At 44.1% G+C, this 21,780-nt stretch overlaps 3 protein-coding genes across 4 annotated transcripts in view; 2 read left to right on the top strand and 1 right to left on the bottom strand.

Annotated features, from left to right (window-relative positions):
* LOC115388016 (uncharacterized) overlaps positions 1–12,482 on the top strand; it is a 25,246-nt gene extending 12,764 nt beyond the window's left edge. Inside the window, exon 3 of one of the 2 annotated variants that reach the window (XM_030090942.1) lies at positions 12,451–12,482. The gene's annotated coding sequence lies outside the window, so the exon portion shown is untranslated. Of the gene's footprint in view, positions 1–6,668; positions 6,689–12,450 lie in introns of those variants that run through there. The other variant, XM_030090941.1, reaches the window with a different exon arrangement.
* On the top strand, positions 4,029–10,624 carry LOC115388028 (tribbles homolog 2-like). The gene is made up of 4 exons (XM_030090959.1): positions 4,029–4,225; positions 7,790–8,068; positions 8,170–8,462; positions 8,581–10,624. Exons 2-4 carry the CDS (start codon positions 7,790–7,792, stop codon positions 9,065–9,067), a joined length of 1,059 nt encoding a protein of 352 aa, XP_029946819.1. The 5' UTR covers positions 4,029–4,225; the 3' UTR covers positions 9,068–10,624.
* Positions 10,653–21,780, bottom strand: LOC115388006 (ATR-interacting protein-like). The gene is given in 20 exon segments (XM_030090926.1): positions 10,653–11,370; positions 12,494–12,709; positions 12,787–12,865; positions 12,954–13,040; positions 13,788–13,879; positions 13,969–14,069; positions 14,071–14,103; positions 14,548–14,726; positions 14,855–14,899; positions 15,016–15,277; positions 15,876–16,052; positions 16,931–17,039; positions 17,176–17,253; positions 17,365–17,510; positions 17,875–17,987; positions 18,074–18,090; positions 18,093–18,243; positions 18,563–18,651; positions 19,627–19,958; positions 21,509–21,780. Coding segments are annotated over 19 exon segments (2,370 nt in total). The 5' UTR covers position 19,958; positions 21,509–21,780; the 3' UTR covers positions 10,653–11,305.

Genomic DNA, 21,780 nt, shown 5'->3' with positions numbered 1-21,780 from the left:
TTCCCGAGCGCATGTGAGGAGTTGATACTGTCCCTTTGGCCTTTCCTGAACGGCGGTGACGGGATGGCCTCATCCCGCCGCACTGCAAGGAATCAGACGAGAAACAAGATTCAAATTTCTGTTGGAAGCAAAATATGAAAAGTGAAGCTCGTGAGTTGAGTTTTTATCCCCCTGCTGCTGCGTGCAAACGGCAGTTTTAGCCTCATCAGCTTTTTCCCCCCCCCCACTAGAATCTACATCTGCTTGAAGGATTCAATTCATTTCTTCACCAAATGGTCTGTTCGATTGAAAATAAGTGCAAGTCGTGATTTGGAAGGCTTGAAAATGAGCCCTTCCACTCAGTGATGAGTATTTAGGCAAAATGATGATTCTGCCACGTGAAAGGCTTCACTCAGTCTCGGAGTGCAGCTCTGACACAGGTGAGCGGTTTTCAGGGTGTTTAGGATCCAGATTCATTGAAATCTGTGTGGTTCGGGCAAAGTCTTTGTAAACCTGTGGGCCTGCGGGGCCACAGCCTTGCACACTATGGTTCGACCAGTTCTTATCAGATGTTGCACTTCTCTTCACCTGAGCGATGAAATACATTTTAACAGAGGCGCTGCGTAATATCAACCAATGCAATTACAGATAACTACAGCAGATAAATAATACTGACTTTACAAGGACTATATCCATGTGTTGAGTTATATAATGATGATAACTATGGTGTAACTTTTGACCACATTACCTTTGGTTAAACTTATCATAAACTTATCAAACTATTTATAGTAGTCAGGTGAATTTTTCTAACTCGGAGGTGAAATTTTCCTGGTTATTTCCAAAATCCCCACTGTTTTCAACTCTCCCTGAGATAACGATTGAATATCTGCTCGTCATTCACTCGCTCGTCGTCAGACTCTGCAGCAGCTTGCAGAGTCATTCATTCCACTCAGGTGTAACGTTCACCCTGCGGAGGCAGGAGTCAGTTTTTCAAAGCAGATTTCACACTGGTTCACAGGAAAAAACGTAGTGAAGGAAAAGATCATCATTTCCAGTCAGAGGTGCAGTAACGCGTGCCGCTGAAACAGCATGCATAAATCAGGAACTCCCTTAAATGGAATGCAGAAAACACTGATGCGCCTGTACCTGACGTGACGTGTTTATTGGTCTGTTGTCACAGAGATCTGTGGCTGCATCCTGTCAGAATGCTGCTGCTGTGTACAGATATGAAACATTCATCAATCAGCCCAACCTGAGGAGATATCTTTAGTTTCCACCTTTAGGTGTAACTTTACTTTAAATATTCCATTGTTTTAGCATTAGTACATGTTTATATATCAGTTATTATTCAGACTGTACTGAGTGTCAGAGCTGGCAGCTTCACAGGGTTCAGCGCAAACTAAAGTCATGTCAGCGACGGTAAATGTAGATAAAGGACACCACAATCCGACTGATGACAGTTAAACACTGTTACATAACACTGTAACTACAGTGTACTGTAACAATTACAACATTTCAGTGGTAAATGTGTTATAATAATATGACATAACTAAATGTTTTAAAGGCAAGCAAAGTATCAATTTACAAGACTTGACAAGGTTATCAATCGGCATACTGTCTCTTATCAAATCAAGATCAATGTCACAAAACTGAAACTAAATCAAACAGCAAAGACTCGGCAGAACATCAGCTGCATGACTTCAGTTCCTCCATCCTGAGGTGACTGTTTACTCTGATTGTTCTCATGCTAATGATCTGACACCTGCATCCAGCATGGTTCACTCTGATGCAACAGTCAGGTTTTCCTCATCACACAAAGCCTCCTGTGAGCCGCGCTCAACATAAACTGTAGAGAAACTCACCAAACTCTGAGCTAACTGTTCCAAAAATTATTTTTTTAGAGAAACATGTTGTCCATCAGTGATCATATGTGACGATCAGGACTGGGATGATGAATTGGGGTCAGCCGAGGACAGAAACTGCATGAAAATATATTTAAACCACACTTCCTTTTAGGAGCAGTTTTTGAAATGTTTCATCTCTCTCAAAATGATCAGTTGTGTTGATATTTATGCATTTTCCCAGTATTACTATGAAAAGCAGCGATCACCTTCACAGGGAAGCATTTGACTAATTCTTAACTAAGGATGCTAATAACCTGACAGATCAGTTCTCTCTTCAACGTGTGAAAAGCTGTGTGTGTTGGTGAATGTGGGGCAAACTTGAACGAACAGATGTGAACGAGCTGCACCGCTGATCCTCCGTCTGCAGATTGAACCAAGATTAAGGTCAAAGTCAGCAGGTGACTGTGGCTCTCCAGGTCAGCGGTATGAATGAGCTCAGACTCTGCAAACACCTCTAAAGGAAAAAAAACCCTTCCTACCAAAATAATGGCTGCTGTAGGGTCATAATCCCACCAATAAACATTATCATCTGTGGTTCAATAAATTATTTATTGCGCTGAGAGTCACAAAGTTGTGGATTTTAACATTTTTTTTAGTCTTTGGCATTCATGTTTTTTTAATACTTCTCTTACAGCTTGTTAGATTAGGTTATCATAAAAACAAATACAAACTGGTGGCAGGGTCAGCTGTCAGGCAGTCAACGGCAACTAAATTTAAAATATTAAGAGGTTGAAAAATGTATTTTCCCCTTTATTTCATTTACTTGAATCATTATTCTTGCATTTATTCAAGTACCGGTAATTCATTTCTGACTGTAGAGACATCTGCAGTATTTGTTTACGTGTAGCTATCTTGTCGTCACCAGTCCATCCATGTATCAATAAACTGAAAAAGAAAATTGTCTGAGTGTCTTCCAGATGATATTGTTTGAATAGTTTGAACCACATGGCATCCTCCACCTGATGTTTTGGTTCATGCCAATTAGTAATGTTTGGTTGAAAATAAAACTTGAAGTTTATTTTCACTTTATAAATTTTATCGACAGCTGGGATCTACAGGTAATAAAAGGCGTAACTCGTGTGCTACTAAGGTGTGGTTAATGTTAATCATCTGGTGAAGTGAGTCTTGATATGCGTCACCAACAGTGTTGCACCAAAGCAATAATACTTGTTTTCCCTTCATAACTGTGCGCTGAAAGTCTGTTTTAGAAAAAAAAAAAAAAAAAAGTGGTTTTATCATAACTTCCTCTCAAAATGAAGAGGAAAAATGTCATACTGGCGCTGCTGTGACTCTTTTCCCTGACCTTTTGACTGTGTGATCATGAAATAAGTTACAAAAAAATGTACATTTTCCCATCTGTGTCTGTGGGCCACTTGAACTATTTTCTAAATGTGACACAAGCAGCTGTTGAGTAAAATTAAATGTGACTGTTGCTGCCTGTGACGCCCTCCACTGAGCTGTGGCTTTACTTTTTATAAATAGATGATTAGATAGATGATTTTTCAGAGAATTGCTTCATGTAACCTCCTACAGGAAACTTGTTTCCTGGTTGACGATTGCGTGATTTTTTAAAGCAGAAACTGACGTGACTCCATGATTCTGAATGTTACAAAAGGAAATGGTAAAGTCTTGCATATTGTGTGCGTGTGCACGTGTGCGTGTACACTGGACTACACGCAGCCCTCCTCGCGCCTACTGTCTGCTTTCTGACGACTGATCCGCTCAGGATTGCAACATCGAAGCTCCGCCCCTCCGGATGACGACACCGCGCGGCGAAACAACGAAACCAAACAAACCCCTGAGTCAGACCGAGCCCCCTCAGACCGACTGGACGTCCTGGACCCGCAGACCGACCCGGATCTGTGAGAAACCCGCACACGGACCCCGATCCCTCCCGACCCCACTGAAAGCAGCGGACCCGAGGAGGCTTCACCCCGCTTCGCTCACTTCAACTCCGGATATTGTTTCACTCTTTTTTTTTTTTTTTATAAAAGACAAAAAAAAAGCTCTTTTTTAACTCAACGAGTTCAGTTAGGTTTTTTTTCCAAGTTTATAACAAGTTATAAAGGATTTGACAAGTGTGCGAAGAGCCCGCAGCTGATTGACGAACCACAGGTTGCGCAACCGGACACAAGAAGAAGACAAAGACGCACGTCAGGCCGCCGGGAGCCGCGGACCAGACCTTCAGCACGCGCACGGGAACACTTCAATTTAATGTCTGCAACTTCTGCCGCGGGGCTGTGAAGACCTCCGGAGACCACCACGACACAGCACAACCCAACACACACCGGCCCCCCGCGAAACCAGCAGTCCGGACCAAGCGGAGCAGTTTGGCGGTGAAGGTAAGGAGCCGGAGTCACATCCTCTCATTCAAGTTCTGCTGCTGAGGAACCACGCCGCTGCTCTGCTGCCACTAACCTGCAGCAGCTTCCTGCCTTTGTCTGAGCTAAACAACTGGGAAAAGGAGAGATGCTGGTCAGGTTCACCAATCCAAGGCAGGTTCATTCAGTTCAAAGAAATAAAACTAAACAAAAAAAAAAAAAGCTCATTAACATTTAGAAGATAAATAGACAAAGTGAAAATGCATGAAGGTTGGGCAATAACATAAATCTAATATGTTCCAAACAGGAAGTTATGTGTTTAGTTTTCTGGAGAGATGTTGTAATCTTTAGTGTTTCAAAATCCTGTAGGCAACAAACAAGTTGGATTTTCAGTTCTAACAGTACTGAATAAGAAGAATCCTCACTCATTGTGCTCATTCACAGCTTCAGCTCCTTTGTTTTATGGTTTTTGACAGGCATGAACATGTCGTGTCCTTTTATTGATAAAGTGTTCCTTTTTTGTTGTAATAATAATCAAGTTCACTTTGTTGTGAGGTAACTTGTGATCATTGTTCAGTTGGAGTGAGGTTAACTTCTAAAATGTAGTATTATTGTTAGAAATATCAGTATGCGAGTGTGCTTTCTCCTTTGTAACATTTACTTTATTATTGATCTGATGGGACAATGATCCTGCATGTTTGGAAAACACTTCATAGATAATCTGCATGTGAAGTCAGTATTTAAAGGACAAAATGTTGTTTCTGAAAGGCTTTAGCTTTGCTAAAGAGACACGGCGGTCAGTCTGTAGGCGGTTTGTTCCGTTTGCCACAGGTGGACGTCTGCAGGAGGCTTTGGTCAAATATTTATTGCACTTTCACAACATGTGTTATGAACAAACTTAACCGTGAAGCTCGTCCTTCTACCAGGACTGGTGCAGATGAAGGTCTGACAGTTTGAGGTTGAAGGTCAGTTTGTCTGAGATCACATTTTTTTGGAAAGAGTGTGACACAGCTGCAAGCTTCGGAAAGACCTGGAGGCTTCAGCTCAGTAAGCAGAGTCAGCTGCGTGGGTGGATTATCCACTGGGTGACACATGTTTCCAACAAATTTAACCTGAACCGAAATGCAGCATCACCGCAACAGAAAGCCTCGGCTCAAATATGACAAAGAGCAGATTGAATCAAAGAGACATACAGACACAAAAAGGCAACAGTAAACAATTAAAATTGAATTAAAGTAATGTAAGTAAATACACAACAGAACAGTGGCTTTTAAAAGTGGTTAACTCACAGAGAGTGTCTGAATTTCAGGTCGAGGACAACACAGCCATGCCAATTGTTCAGCAGGTAGAAATACAAACAATCAGTTTGTAGAACGACAGGAGGAAAATAAAACACTACTATGACACTGTTTCAGACGTACACCCGTGTCTTTAAGTTAAAATGTGTCCGTGACTGATCTCCACGGTCAGTTTGGTCGTGTTTGCTCTCAATGCTGACGTGAAGGCTCCAGACTAAAGTCAAACTGTTTAACAGGTGCAGGTTTCTACAGTACAAATGTAAAGAGACCACAAACTGATTCTGTCATAACACCGGTACAACCACATGCAGAGAAAAAGACACTCTTTTGGAAATTACAGAGCAGAATGGCTTCCCATTAACAGACACGACAGTAAGTCTCCGTATGTTTCTTTATTCAGGCTTATATTTATGAGAGACGGCGTGTTGGAGAGATTTTGAGACGTGAGCACAAAGGAAAAGTAATAAATAATGTAAATTAAGTTTGAAAGAAGCTTTGCTGAACATTAAATGTGTATCCAATCCAAGCTAAACTCTCATGGAGCTTTTTTCACTGCGGTTTTCCAGAATTATTTAACTTCGGAATGATCACATGAGTGTTTGTCTGAACAAAAACAAACTGAACTTACTGATGAAAACAACCGAAGCTTATTAACAAACAGCCACTTCAGGCACAGGATGAGTGAATGAATCCCACTCAGGGGGAAAACCCGTTATTATTAATGAGATGTTTGATTTTATTGAATCTAGGAGAGAAATTCAAAAATGTGTGGAGCTGATTTGAAGATAGAAGCCAAACTGATGTCTATAAGTAGTTTTCGATTGAAACTCAAGACACTGTTTTTACTTTCTGGCAGATGAATGAACTGCTGAATGAGGCGCTGTGTGAAGTTTAAACAGATTGAGAGGGCTCCCACTTTGATTCACTGATTCACAGGCGGAGCTCTGCCTGCGAGCCAAACAGAAAGTGATGGAGAAATAGTCAGATGTCAAAACACCACTGACTCACTGTGTGTGTGTCGATGGGGGTGGATGACGTTGCCGCGCTGACACTGTGTGTGACTCAGGGTGTTTCGGCAGAGTGAAAGCAACACTGGCCCACAGCAGGATTTCACTCCGTCACCGCAGTCAGGATCTGAAAAACTTTTCACACACTCTCTCTTACAGTGTGTGTGTGTGTGTGTGTGTCTGTATGTGTGTGTGGTGGTTGTTGACTGTATTTAAAGCCTGTTTAAACTATAAACTGTTGTGCTCTGATGCAACGATCTGAAAGCTGAGGCGCCTGTCAGCTTACAGGAAGTTGCATCATGAAGCCTATAGACACACGTTGAGCGCGTAACATGTGAGCAGCAGCGACGCAGGACGCGCCGAGATACCACACCAGTATAACTCCTGTTACCGTACGTGAAAATATCAGCAGAGACCCCCTTTGAGTGGAGTCAGGAGGCTCTGTGGGGGGTCTCACCAGCAGAGGGCGCTGCAGCGCTCGAAACTTGATACAGTCTGCAAAGACCAAGAAGCGAATCATTCACAGGAGAAAAACATATTTTCTCCTAATATGAGGATTGTTTGTTGGTCTTTATTTTCTTTTCTTTTTCAAATCAACAACAGCTACACTGTAAAATATACCGTGATAATGCTGATCCCAGCATGGAGCGTTTCTGCCACTAGAGGGAGCTGTCACCAGTTTGAGAATCATATCAATGATTTATGTGCTCAAGTCTCTGAGAAACACAATCAGCACACAGTGAAGTTACCAGACTTTCACCATCTGAAAACTGAGATCAATGCCATTTCTGAGGTCGTAGACTAAACAGTCATCAGAAAAAGTCCATGTTATCCTCATTTAATTAAAAAGAGCTGTGAACCACAGAAGCCTAAATAAAGTAGAACTGTTGACGTTTACTCAAGTAAAGATGGAAGCTTTTTCCAGTTCTTCCAGCTGAAAACATTCCTTCTTTAACAGCAGAGTTATTGATTGAAAGTCTGTTTTAATGTTTCACTTTCAGCCACAGGTGCTTTCTGTTGCAAACAATACCAGGAACTCAGGGATTAAAATGACTTGTCACTTTATTGCATTGTTTATAGTCGTTGCCCTCGTTTTATTCATTGTTGCACTTTGACAGTGTTTAATAGATAAACACTGAATAGTGCTATAGAGCCCTTTGATCCTATAATAGTTACTTTTATGTGAAAGAATTCAAGTTTGTGTGTTTGAATCGTCTCTGCTTCGTGGATTACATGCTGGCGTTAAATCTGACGATGTGCCTTGTTTTGTCTCGTGACAGATGAGCCTGAACGCAGCCTCCACCCGGTCTCAGCAGTGTCTGAAGAGGTTACTGGACGAGCCGCAGGACAACTTACTCAAATGCAAGCGAGCCCGCCTGGCCCCGCCTCCTCCCTCCACCGGCCTGTCGCCCTGCCTCAGGCCCGCCAGCCACGCCCCCAAGACCGGCCAGAGCCAGTCCCCCTTCAGAGTCGGGCCGTACGTGCTCCTGGAGCGCTGCGAGCGGGAGAGGACCTACAGGGCCGTGCACGTGCACACAGAGAAGCAGTACACCTGCCAGGTAAGGCGAGAAACAGTCTTACACATCCTTATACTGACTGGTCCGCTGAAATGTGTGCGTTTTGTGTATTCATTGTTTGTACCTGTCGTGGTTTTCTTCAGGTTCTCCCGCTGCGAGGTTACCAGGAGCGCCTGGCGGCGTACGCTCGGGTCGGTAGTCATGACAACGTCTGCGGGCTGCTGGACGTGGTGATCGGCCAAGAAAGCCTGTACGTCTTCCTGCCCGGTCACCACGGCGACATGCACGCGTACGTGCGCGACAGGAAACGCTTGAGCGAGGAGGAGGCGGGGCTTCTGTTCGCGCAGATGCTGAACGCCATCCTGCACTGCCACCAACACGGAGTGGTCCTCCGGGACCTGAAGCTCCGCCGCTTCGTCTTCATGGACAAATACAGGTGAGGCCAGCGGAGTGTGGCGCTTTTCCTACATCATACAGCAAAGAGCTCCTTTCTGCGCTCGCGGCCTTTAAACTGCTTCTGAAGAATTCAAGTCTTACCCTCCGTCCTCCTGCAGGACCCGCCTGGCGCTGCTCGGCCTGGACGACTGCGTCCTCCTGCAGGGCGACCACGAGGACGACTCTCTGACGGACAGACACGGCTGTCCCGCCTACGTCGGCCCCGAGCTGCTGACCAACGGCGGCGGGCCCTACTCGGGCCGGGCGGCGGACGTCTGGAGCCTGGGCGTGTCTCTGTACACCATGCTGATCGGACGGTACCCGTTTCAGGACACGCAGCCCGCCGCGCTGTTCGCCAAGATCCGCCGCGGCGCCTTCAGCCTGCCCGACTGGCTGTCGCCGCAGGCCAAGTGCCTGATCGGCTGCATGCTCAGGAAGGCGCCGGCCGAGAGACTGACGGCGTCCGAGCTGCTGATGCACCCGTGGCTCGCCAGCCCGTGCGCCCTGCCTCACAGCGTGTACAAGACGCAGCACAGCTCACACGCCAGCGCTCAAGGCAAGCAAGACGACGACCAAGTGGTTCCAACATGGACTGAAAAGCATTAATTTATACACACACACTTGTGAAAACCAACTGGGTGACAAAAGATAGAAACTGCCATCACTCCAGAAACTGAACCATGTCCTCCAGCAGCTCCAGTTTCCTTCACCAGGAGCCAATTTCAATTCACGCCAGTTCAGTTTATAGATCGCTGTTAACCAGTCATGTCATGGTGCTTCAAAGTTTGGAGGACATCTGCAAGGACCTGCTGTAGTTTTAGATCATGCTTTCATTTATAAAGTTAAGGCAAAAATCCAAAGTGGACCAGTCTGTGAACAACTGTCTGCAAATATATCATATGAAGAGTCACTGCAATTCAAATAATTACAACTAGAAAGCTTTCCCTCCAACCACGCACCGAATTCCAGCTTTTGGTGCAACAAAGACACATCAGCACATTAAAAATCATGTCTTGGACATTTTCTCCTGTGTCTGAGTTGCAGAATGAAACACTAACAGGTTTTAACTTGAAACCTTTTCATGATCACCGACGTCAGGACGAGGAAGCAAACCGTACCAAGGCTTATTTACGCAGCCACTCAGTTGGTTTTCACAGATAAACTCTCACGAGAACACGAACACTACACACTCACTCTGATCCTGGATTACTTGACCCTCACGTGCCTTCATATCTCAGGAGCCGTGTCTCAGTTCGAGCCCCGGCTGTGTCAGACGACATGGCCTCAGCCTCTAACAGGTGGACATCAGTCCCCATCTGAGCTGAAGGTGTGTCCGTGTACACAAACTCCTGTAAAGTTTGCTATAACTCGGAATTGGCCATCGAAAACCGTTCCCATCAGAAGTTTAAATTTCTGCGTATCGTTTCTGCTGTGATCGATTGACCCTGAACATTCCCAATGTATGGAGTTACCTGAACGCACCATCTAAATGCAAACCCGAATGCTGGAGAGGGAGAGAGGCGGGGCTTGAACTGGGACGCAGCTTCTTCCTGTCAGTGTTTACACTTCTGATTCCTCCCTGTAATTCCGAGGATGCGTCAGTGTTTGAAAGTCACCAGCAGACACAGATTGGCCCAAAGCGACGGGAAACGCAGCTCCGCTGTTTTTTCCTGCTCTGACGCAGCACAGTTACTAAAAATATGCTTCTTGTTATCTTAAGATCAATTCCTTTAGAGTTTCATTTTCATTTGGCGTGTCAGACCTCATTAAAGGTTCATGTGAAATAACAAGTGGGTTTTGCTGTGATATGTGTCGATGAATAGTTTTCGTGTGAGAGGACGTCTAATGTGTGTATTCTGGGACGCCTCGTTCTCACAGCCTCGTATCGAGTGGCCGTCGACCAGAAATAACAGCAACGTCCATTTCTGAGGGCAAGAAAGCTATTTCCACCACATCTCTGCAGCCGGAGAACTTAATCCGACGATAAACAGGATGCACAGTCAGGAAAATGAAGAATTGATCTTTAGATAACCGGACTGAGGTCGGTTCTTTTGGCCTGAAGGAGCGATTCCGATCCAGCGGGAGGGCTTCTGGTGTGCTGTGTGATTCAGTTACAGCTGGAGAATAAAGACGTTTTGTAATAAATAAAATGCCTCGCTCAAACTTTTTTGTATTTATTTCCTACAATTGTCAAATGTTTTTTTTTTTATTATTATTATTAAAAACAGAGAAATACCTACCAAACTGGTCACATAGCATCAGATCTGTTTCAAGATGATCTTTATCGTGCTTCAGGACAGGGAATTCTGTTTCAACAAACTGAAACTGTTTTTCAGATCAATTCAGGAAAAAAAAGCCTGAAGAAATGTTTTTAATATCAGCTTTTCCACAGATAACAGAGTCCCACTTGTTGTTATCACGACTTCTAGCTGATTCAGAAAAACAGATCCCGAGATTTAAAAAAAAAAATTCTCGTTAAATATTTCGTGTGTGAAATGCAGTTAATTTAAAAACAGGACAATATTTTCCAATGAAAGCAAAAGGCTTCTTCCACATTTCTTCAAAGCAACTGAAGCTTAGTGGTGATCGTGTGAATATAAAGAAAAGCTGAAATATGCCATTTCTACACTACATGGAAATTGTGAAGAACAAATTATTTGAAATCAGCTTCAGTCGTGATGAACTTCATGGAGCAGAAGAGAGGCAGGAACAAAGACAAGACAAACAGAAAACACGAAAATAAACAAGTGACGAGGAAAGAGTGCATGTTAGAGCTCCATCTTCTCAGAAATATCCAATTAACCGTCAGAGAAGGCTCCTTAACGTCCGCTCAGCGGCAGCCAATCAGGAGCTACTGTCCACGTCCATGTCATCGCCCTCGGAGCGACAGATTTCCTCCAGCGCCAGCTCTGACACACAGAAACACACACACATTAAATTCTCTCATATCAGTACTTCAACTACACACTTTCGACGACCTTTACAGAGCAAGATGCAGAGAGCTGGACAGGAAAGCAATGACTGGCATTAACCTGAGCAAGGTTCCCATCATGCAATGTGTTTGTAAAAAACAAAAAAATAGTGGACGGTCAACAGAGTTTCACGTCATCGATTGGAATTTTTTTGCAGACAGTGGCAACCACCCCCTTTCATTAATTTCCATTAACAAGCTCAATATGCAGTTCAATACATACAGTATTCAGTTATATAATAATCTAAAAAAAAACACAACTAATTTTAGCAGTCGGTGACTAATAGCCAGCAGGAGAGGTGACAATTACTCACATCCAAACAGAGGTGTGTGTGAAGAAATAACACTGAAGCATTCAAAGAAACAAAGAGAAAAGGCACTTTATGGAAAGTTCACCTGAGGTTGTGTGTTCAGATGTGAACATCTGTAAACCTCAATAAATACATTTATCCAGTTTTTGTCTTGTGTACCTGTTCATTTTGAACGGTGCCCAAAAAAAAAAAAAAAAAAAAACACAAAACAAAATCTTCTGAATGTTTTCACATGAATGTTTCCTGTTTCTCTTCTGTGAAGCATTGATAAACGTCACATGCAGCTTCACTGTCGTCTGTTCTGCACCAACAGCAACGTTACTTCAGTCAAATCTGCATCGAGTTTCGACCAAACTCATTTGTGACTGGAAATATTTAGAGAAGCTGTTAATCTGACGTCGTTTCAGAGATTGTGGGGTGCAACACCGACAATATAAACAAGGTCGAGGTAGAATTTTACACAGATGAGTTCAGAGTCATCAGGAGGTGTTTGGAATATAAAAAGCTGCAAATATGTTTCCGCGCACACACCAGATCTATAAAATATTCCACCTCTGCTCGGGCGCTGCTGCTAGGAGATAGCCTTCAGCCCACACACTGAGTGTGAGTGTGTGTGTGTGTGTGTGTGAGAACATGATGGCTCACTAACTCAAGAGCGATTGATGTTACAGAGGGAAGAGTTAAGTATCAGTTATGGCTGAGCTCAGTGTGTGTGTGTGTGTGTGTGTGTGTGTGTGTGTGTGCTCGTACCCTCGCTCTCGCTGAGCTCTGGGATCTTCTTCAGCGTGTCTCGCACGGCGGGGATCACCTGGTCGTACATGTGCAGCAGCGGCCTGCAGCTCTCCGAGAAGCTGCTGTGATGCAGCAGCAGCCAGTGCAGCAGCAGCAAACACTCTCTGAGCAGAGACGCCGCCGCGCCGCGCCACCACGGCACGGGGGAGGCGGGGCACCGCTGCGGCGGCCAGACTGAAGGGAAACAGCAGCCGGGTGAGAAAAGTTTCCCTCAACTGAGCTTTTTCTCTAAAAAGTGAAATGTGACGGACCTGCTGAGTCAGCTGGACTGTCGGATCCTCGGACGTCGAGCCACTGACGATGTAAAACTATCACCACCGTCTGGACCAGCTGAGGCAGAGACAGCCGGGTCAGAATGTGCAAACATGACGACGAGCGGAAGTTTGAACAGAGCAGACAGCGGATCGGAGAAATCTACCTCCGTGTTGCACACACAGGACTTCTGCAGACTGGTGGTCCAGGTTTCTGTCCTCTGAATCATCAGTCTGTTCAACAATCGAACCACCTGAGACAAGAAACAACCAGCAAAGTGTTACAAATCCTCAAATAAAGGAAACTTTCAGCAGAGTCATCATGACAAACACTCTGTAACCCCAGTTCATTGTTGAGTGTTTTGTTTGTTCACTGAGTCTAAAGCTTCTTTCTTTGCTGCTAAATAAACAGAAGAACATTCATGATAAAGTCCACCATTAAAAACTCCCCGGCAGTCTCATGCATGGCTGGTCTTTGCAGAAATGTGATTTTAAATTCAAGAAGTGTTCATTTAGAAGCGGCCTTCAGGCTGATCTTTTTTTTTTTTAAACTTATTTGGTGTGTGACACAGTTCAAATAGTAGCGTTCATCCTTACATTTACATCCAAGTGCAGCTCAGATAAACTGGTGTGTGTGTGTTTGTGTGTATATTCCATGTGTTATATGGAGGATCTAGTGTTCAACAGTGATGTAGAGTATTTAAGTGTTTTGAGGAAAAAAATAAATCCAATACAAGGAAAATGTCTTGTGGGAAGCATTAATGAGGTGCAGCCTCCATGAAACCAGCAGCTTTCGGAACTGTGTGGCCTTGCTGCAGTGGTTTGTTCAAAAAGAGCAGTGGGGAAGTGAATCAACACAAATGAAGATGTGCAAGTTTTTGGCATTACCTTCCCAAATGAAGTTAAAGAAAAGCAAATTAGAGGATGAAAGGAGTGAAACTCATGGTTAGAAAGATTGACTATTCTAAGGAAACACACAGACACACAGGAGAGCAGTGTACCTTCAGATCCAGCAGGACAGATTCTGTGTGTGTTGCCTTGTTGTCCGATCTGGTCCTGATCATCTGGAGCAACTTCAGGAAAACACAAGGGTCTAAAAAAAAACAGAATGACGTGTTGATGTTCAGCTGTGAGAAGAACAAACAGAGGAACGGACTGCTGCCGCGGCATACGGAGCCTCACCGTGCTGAGAGCAGAGCTGCCCGGCCAGCGCTTGGTGGTCACACATCGACGTGAGCACGCCGACACACTCCGAAACCACCTGCAGCCGGCTCTCTGCGGACACACATACACACCCTCTGCAGAACGCACTGCAACCTGTGAGAGACGAGACAGAGGACGACAGCTCAGCTGCGATCGCTGTGGAGGAGGTTCACGGCATTTCAGATGTGTCTGTCAGATAAACCAAAGTCAAGCAGTTGTGTGCATATATTACAGATCCCACAACTTGAAGTGAAAGATTTACAGGAAATTTTATCTGACAGTTACGTAGGAAAACGGACACCGAGGATGGAGCTGTCAGCCCCAAGATACAGGAGACGGACAAGATTTGGAAAAGATGACGACCCCGAACAGAAAAACGCCAAAGGATAAAGAAGCAGTACTGTATTTCAAGTTCATCTACAGTTTCTTACGCCGTTTTCATGCTTTGCTTTTTAACATACATACGGTTGTGGTGATCATACATCGGAAACCCAGATCATCAGTTGTGAATCATTCACACAGGAACCCACATTTCAGTGTTGCCGACCGGGTGTGTACCTGTCACTGTGCGTTTGTGGCGCCCGATCTGTGAGAACACACAGCGTCCGCACGGCATTGACGGCGATCTCCTCCCCATGTGAGCTGCTTCCACCAAGTCCTGCATCACACAACCGCAGCAACGACTGCAGCAAGGGATTCTGGGAGCTGAAACCAATACCTGGAGCAAATCCTTCACCCTAAGAGCAAAGAGAGGGAATTTGAATAAACACATGAATGGAAATGATGAATAATATTAGTGATATTATTACAACAATCAGAGATGCCAGATCTGATGCTGCGGCTGCACTGTGGTATCAGTCTGTACCTTGTTGTTTTTGTCACTCTTGTTAGACAGCACAGCTTCCACCACCTGAAGAGCAGATCAAATCAAGGTCCAAGGTCAGGACTGCAGGTATTCAAGCTTCTGAAAGTCACCTGAGATGAACTCAGATGACATCCAGAGGTGTGCACTGGTCCTGCCGTCACCTCGTCGCTGTGAGCCAGCAGCAGATACAGGAGCCTCAGAGCAGCTAAGCCGTTCTCCTCGCTGCTGAAGACAGGCGGACACGTCTCCCCGGGTCGTCCAATCCCAGCCGAGGCAGCGCGGCCTGCCGGGACGGAGCCGTCGGCAGACGAGCGTGAGTCACCGGCGTCAGCGGAGGCGGAGGCCGGCGAGTCCAGAGCCTGACAGAGCCGAGAGAGGTGAAGGTCCAGGAGAGGGAGGAGGAGGACGGCTCCGGGACACGACCTGTCACACAAGTTCAGTTTTTAATACATCTGTTTGAAATTTAATACATTTTTTTATCTTAAAGGTATTGTAAAATAAACACATTTGTTTGATCCACAACAACAAATACAATCCACTGAAGCAGCAGTGTTTCCAACTGCATTTGAATCTCAATTTAAAAATAAGAAAGGATGTATTTTCAGAAGCATGAGTTCAGGTTATCAAGTGTTAATAATATGAGCTGCCGTGCAGTTTGTAGATATTTATGTAGTACAGGATTCGTTATGCTGTCTTGCTCATCCTACACTGTTTGTGTGGGGAAAACTGTTGGCATCAACAAGGACCAACGGAGAGTCCAAATGAAAGGACATCACAAAGCCACACCCCAAAACTAATTTTTAGCACAATAATCAACAAGACATTAACAAAGTAACTCTTCTGTTACTTTCTACTCAGCATTATTCATTCAGCAGCAAAGTCATAACAAACGACAGTCTAACGTTTTGAGACGCACCAGGGTGTGAACACTGTGGTCTGTTTAAGAACTGCCGTTACATCAGGTGGCCACTAGATGTCACTGCAGTCACAGGAGGTGGAGGAGCGATAATTCATCAGATACCTGTCTTTGCTGCTGCTGCTGCTGCTGCTGCTGCCGAGCCCAGCTGGTCTCTGGTTCTGACTCAGCATGTTCAGTCCAGTTACAGCCAGACTCTGGACCGGACTCAGAGCTGCTCTGGGAGCTCCAGCGGCGCCGGCTGGCACATCAGAGCGAAGCATGAAACCTTCTGAGAGCCGGCTGTAATAAGACACACAACACCTGCCCTCATGATCTGAGAAACATTTTACTACTGATTTTTAAACCACATATTACTTTAGAGAGCGAGAGAGAGAGAGAGAGAGAGAGAAGAGAGAGAGAGAAAGAAGAGAGAGAGTGCTTTGAAAGTGAAGAAAATGTCAAGAAGCACCAATGATATTTTAAGTTATTTGATTTTCAAGTTACAAGACAAAGTAATTCCACAGCTTTTCTATAGATGTCAGGAGCAAAAGAATGTGTCACAAAAAAAGAAGAAAAAAAAACAGGCTTCGGTAGATTAGGAGAAAACACTCAGACCTCCTGCATCAGAGAGGAATAAACACCTAGACTATCTGATTCAGACTGGAAATGCCCAAACACAGCTGCTGCTGCTTCATGTTGTTTTTTTACATGCCAGCATCTGTCAGTGTAAACAGAAGGGGGACACATCACAGTGTTTGTGACGTCCCGTGAGAAAGACGAGAGTCGGTTGTTGTCACGCTGCATGTCTCACTGACAGGACTGAACTTCCTCCATATGTTGTCCTGAAGCACAAAACTGCCCTGAAAGAGGTTGGCAGGCATGGTCATGCGCGCATGAAAAGGCTGCATGGTGCGTTTGTCTATTTAAACAATCTGAAACAATATCTGAACACCTTTTTCCCCCAAAATATGATCCTGATAAAGAGGGAGGTGGCTTGTGTGACAAAGCAACGAGTCATGCTGGCATATAAACTGTACAGCAGTTCAGAATCTGAAAACTGCAGCTTTAGATGCAAAATTCTTTAAAGAAGCCATGTGTGTTTACATTAAATCCAAATCGACATCACTTACAATATTTTTTCAATCAAGACATTCATTTATTTGTTTTGTTGTTGTTACCTGGATGTTGTCAGGCTGATGTCAGTCAGACTCATGGACAGCAGGTGAGAAAGGCCGAGGCTGCTGGGAGACAGAGGCTGCTGCAGCAACAACCCCAGCAGGACACCGCCTGAAGGACAAACACCCAGATCATGGAAATCACTTTACTTTAGAAAGTCAAACCAGACCGTCAGGCTGACGGTCTGTCTGTTAATAAAATAAAGCGTTCATCTGACCACGTCAGGCAGTGCTGCATGGTGACGAACCTCTGTGCCGTGAGTGAGCAGGTCTGACAGTCTGAAAGGGGTCTGGGCGAGATGCTTCTAATCTGGACACACAATCTGCTAGAATACACACACATATACACACGCATTGACCATGCACAGAATTAACCCAAGAACAGAGATTGAATAACAACAGAAAATCTGTTTCACGACCATTAGAAAGTGGCGCACCGTTTCGTTTTGCCTTTACTGTGGTTATCCTGGATGATGCCTGAGCCAGAAACGCCTCCTTGGTGATGAAACCATTTCCTATTGGAGAGGAAGAGCTACTGCCACTCCCATGATGCTTCTGGGCAACAGAACTCGTGGTCCTCGGGCTAAGAGAGGAGACAACAAACGATCTGAACACACTTTCACTACCCAATCCGTAAAGTTGATTCAGGGAATCAGCTCCCTAAAGTCAAGTGAGACGGTGAAAGTGAAAGTAAACATATCTAAATACAACAATAGAGTATTTGTAAATATGCCTAATTAAGTTAGTTATTAGGAAAATTTCAGGCCGGCAAAAGTCAAACTCTAAATGTTAGCAATTACAGATTATAGACGCCTACTGTGACCGTAACCCTGACACAGCAGGTCTGACAGATGAATGAGGTCTCTGCCAAGCTCAGTTTCATCCGAACAAAAATCAAGACGTTTTCCCAGCAACCTAATATGCTGGTGATGTTGAGGATTGCAGACCTGCTCCTGGCGGGCGGAGACCCCAGTTTGTTTCTGTCTGAATTGTGCAGTTTGGTCTTCATCTCATTGATCTCTGCTTCTTTAAACTGAAGCTCCGTCTGCAGAGACTGAACCTGTGTGCAACAACATGCCAGCGTTACTCCAGGGATGCTCAATCCTGCATGTGAGGGTTTTTTTTTTTCTTTTTCTAGTTCCTCACCTTCTTGTTGAGCTCCTCTCTTTGTCACTCTGCTCTTTCTGCCTCTGAGTATCCAGCAGGATCTGGTTTTGTCTTTGAGCCTCCTTCTCCTGCTGAGCTGCTTTCAAAGAGTCTCTCAGGACACGAATCTCGCCGCTTTTCAACAGGATCTCCTCCTCTACCTCCTTCAGCTAAAAACACGGGAAAAAAAAACACTCAGACTCTATTGAACCACAACTTTTTTTAGACAATGTGCAATATTAATGAAAAAAATGACAACACTATACCTACAAAGGTAACAAACTGTGATTTAAATCATCAGGCCTGGATAGAGTTTGCATATTCTCCCCTTGCATACATGGACATTTTTCTCAAAAGGTTTCCCAAAAACATGTCAATGCCAATTCTACATGTGCTCTGGGTTTTACTGTAGGAGTATGGAGTTGTGTGCTTGTCATTGTTAGCCTGTGATTAAATAACATCCAGTGATGCTGCGCTTCAGCGCCTTACCCTCCTCTTCAGCTCAGCATGCTGAGCCTCCAGCACGCTGTAGGAGTCTTCCCTGCCCGACCCGAGCTGCGGCTGCTGCCTGTTACATGCTGAAATACAGAAGAATAAACACAGACTTTTCAGTCGTTCAGTGACCTGAAATGACCTGTCAAGCTACGGACAGCCAGCAGCCCTCTGGAGATCGAGATGTGAGGGATTCAGAGGTCAAGACGGTTGTTGTGCTTGTCAAACTGACCAGGTTGCAGTGTGCATTATCTAACTAAACTGTTATCAGGGAACGACGTTTCCATTAAAGAATGTCATTTATGGGTACATTTGAAAGTGAAACCCGTTTGGACCCGTTTGGATGGCAGGATTCAAGGTTTTCTAGAAGAAACTTAGAACTTATAGCAATGCTTTCAAGTACATTAATTACAGGACGGAGACATTAACTTTGGCCTTAAAGGCTTAACCCAACCAGACTTATCCTCACTGGAAGGCTGCATACTTACTGTAACTGACAAAATAATGAGACACTCACCAAAATTATTTTTAAGATCAGATGTGATCAAAATGAAGCATTACAGCATCAGAGATTGAACCGAAATGTTGCAGTGTAAATCTATCATCTCCATTAGTCACCCCTGTTAGATAACACTGTTATCTGCGCCGACTGAATTTTACACTTCTCACGCCAAACTTGGCCGGCGCTCACACACAGAGGAACAGCCTGTGCCAGAAAGAGGGCCAAAAATGCTGTAATTCTCTTAATGTGAGAAAGAAAGAAAGAAAAAAAAGCATAACAGGAGTAGATGAGATGGAATTCACGCTGCCAGTTTTGGACTGGGGAGATAGAACTGCATGTGTTTTCACAGAGACTGCTCGCTGCTCTACTTTAGAGAAACGTTTGGACAAAAACATCAACATGTTTAATGAACAGATGACTGTGTTGCTTATTTTCATTGACATCAAGGCTAATCAATGGTGTGCTGGAACAATAACCTGCTGACTGAATGGTTTTAACGTGGTCAAAAGGAAACATGAGAAGATTCGGAAAAAAGGTAACACTGCTCTCCTGGACTTACCGAGAGGCTCCCTGCTTGATATCCCAGCATTCCCTCTGTTGACGCCAAATGTGTTCGCTCGGCTCTGAAATGCCGTCGATCTGCTCGGAGGCTTGTTTTGCGCAGCCGACGTTGACCTGGTTGACAAGCGGCTCGGCTCCACCGCTTTGTTTCCTGCTTCAGACCCTATTCCAGAGTGCACTGCGGTGGAGGTGATGGCCTGTGAGGCAATGATGTCGATTTCATCCAGATCGTCCTGAGTGAAGTCTTCGTCATCCCCGAACGGGTCATCGAAGGCCGTCACCACGTCCTGGTTCAGGCCTCGAAGGCGTTTCGTGGGAGGACAGTTCATGCTGAAGAGGAGGAAGAGTACAGGCACCCCATAACAACTGTAAGCTCACACTGCTGTCAGAGAATTTATTGGTTATTCAACAGAATAGTACAACTTTTCAGAATATCTGATAATCTATCATAATAAACTTTTAAACTAATACAGATGAAACTGACCTGACTACAAAAGCCTTGATCACCTTTCAGCTACTTTCTGGGGTGAGAGAAATCCTAATATTAACCCTACCATTTAAGGCCAAACTTTTAAATTGTTGTATGTAGCAAAACTGTGGGAATTACATAACAGTGCTGTCGGTATTTTTAGGAGGGAGAAGTGTTCTGCACAAATGTGAGGACTTCCAAATAGCCTCCCACATATTTCTGCAGAACTGTCTTCGGTATGGCTAGACTTTAGTTTAACAACACAAGGGCGAAGGACATTTACTGTCAGTATTATTACAATATCCATACAACATGAAGAATAAAAGCTAAAAAGTAGCATTAAGCACTGAGAAAACCTACAAACTAAAGTGCATGCACAACTTATTTAAGTCGTCAAAATATAGTTTATATATTATATAAAAATGCACTTCGCAATCAACCCAAATCCCCAAAATGCGGAGAAACCTTGCAAGATACAAAACAACTCAGTAGCATTTTACAAGACCAAAGAAGTTCACACAATCTACAGTACATAGCGTCAACATATAATACCAAGAATCTGAACAAATCACTGCTTGCAAGGAAGAAAGTTGAAAAGTCAGTGCTGAATGTGTATATTTGGGCTCTGAGGTCGCACTCCATAAAGAACAGACACGATTCTTCAGTGAAAGTCGCTGTGGGCTCAGATACACTTCTGAATCATAATCACAAAGTGTACTGCACAATTCAAAAAGGTGAGTCAAGAGCTGTATCGTGCAAAAAAGATGAAAATATAAAAAAAAATAAAATGAAGCTGCGCCAAATAACATTTAAACCAAACTGAGTAAGGATGGATAACTTTTCAGGGATCAGCTGATTTCAATTGTCAGCAGTCCCCAGAAATAACATCAAGATAAGCAGAGAATCCTTTTTTTCAGCTCAAAGTCAGCATATGTAAAGGTTGAGGACTAATTAAGTGGCAATGGTGTAAGAAACATCTGAGAATATTCTACAAATGCTAAACAAATACATGAAGGTGATGTAACAGCATCTGCTAACATGCAGGAGTCATCGGTTGCAGTGGACGTCAAAGACGATACTGCATCCCAGAACTTCAGCAGAATCAGCTCACTTGGCCAGAAGTTTTCAAACAGCTCAAATGTTGATCCTCTCCCAGCCAGTTTGAAAAGTGTGGCTGTCATTGACTATATTATTATCAAACAGTAAGTGTCCTACAGTTAAATAAAGATTTTTATCACTATAGTTATTATTATTGTTGTTGCGGATGTTTCCAGATTTGTATTCTATTCCAACACATACATACACCAACCAATTTTTTAAGGAAATTCAAGCTGGTAGACAAGGGATAAATAGTTGATGTATAAAACTTTAGAAATGCATCACGTCAGATGAACATGTAGAAGTTTGTTACCTTCTGCTCGGTGCCGAGTCGCTTCTGAAGTCAGTTAGCTCAAAGCTAACAGCGAGCCGCGATTCCCCTAAAGAGGAGCCTTCTAAGCCGTCACGACAATTTTATAGTCCTTCAGGCACTTCATTTCAAACAGTTTAGCGATTTCTGAGGAGGGCGATCCTTCACATATCTCCTCTGATGTGAATTAAAAGGTGAAAACGCGCTGTTAAATTGTTTAATCGGCATACAATCAGCATAAAGTTGGAGTGTCATTGAAGGCGCTTCTGCATAGC

Source organism: Salarias fasciatus, chromosome 5 (assembly GCF_902148845.1).
Source record: "Salarias fasciatus chromosome 5, fSalaFa1.1, whole genome shotgun sequence".
In the NCBI taxonomy this organism is placed as follows: Eukaryota; Metazoa; Chordata; class Actinopteri; order Blenniiformes; family Blenniidae; genus Salarias; species Salarias fasciatus.
Note: the sequence above shows the minus strand (reverse complement) of the source record. Positions and strands in the feature narration are given on the sequence as shown.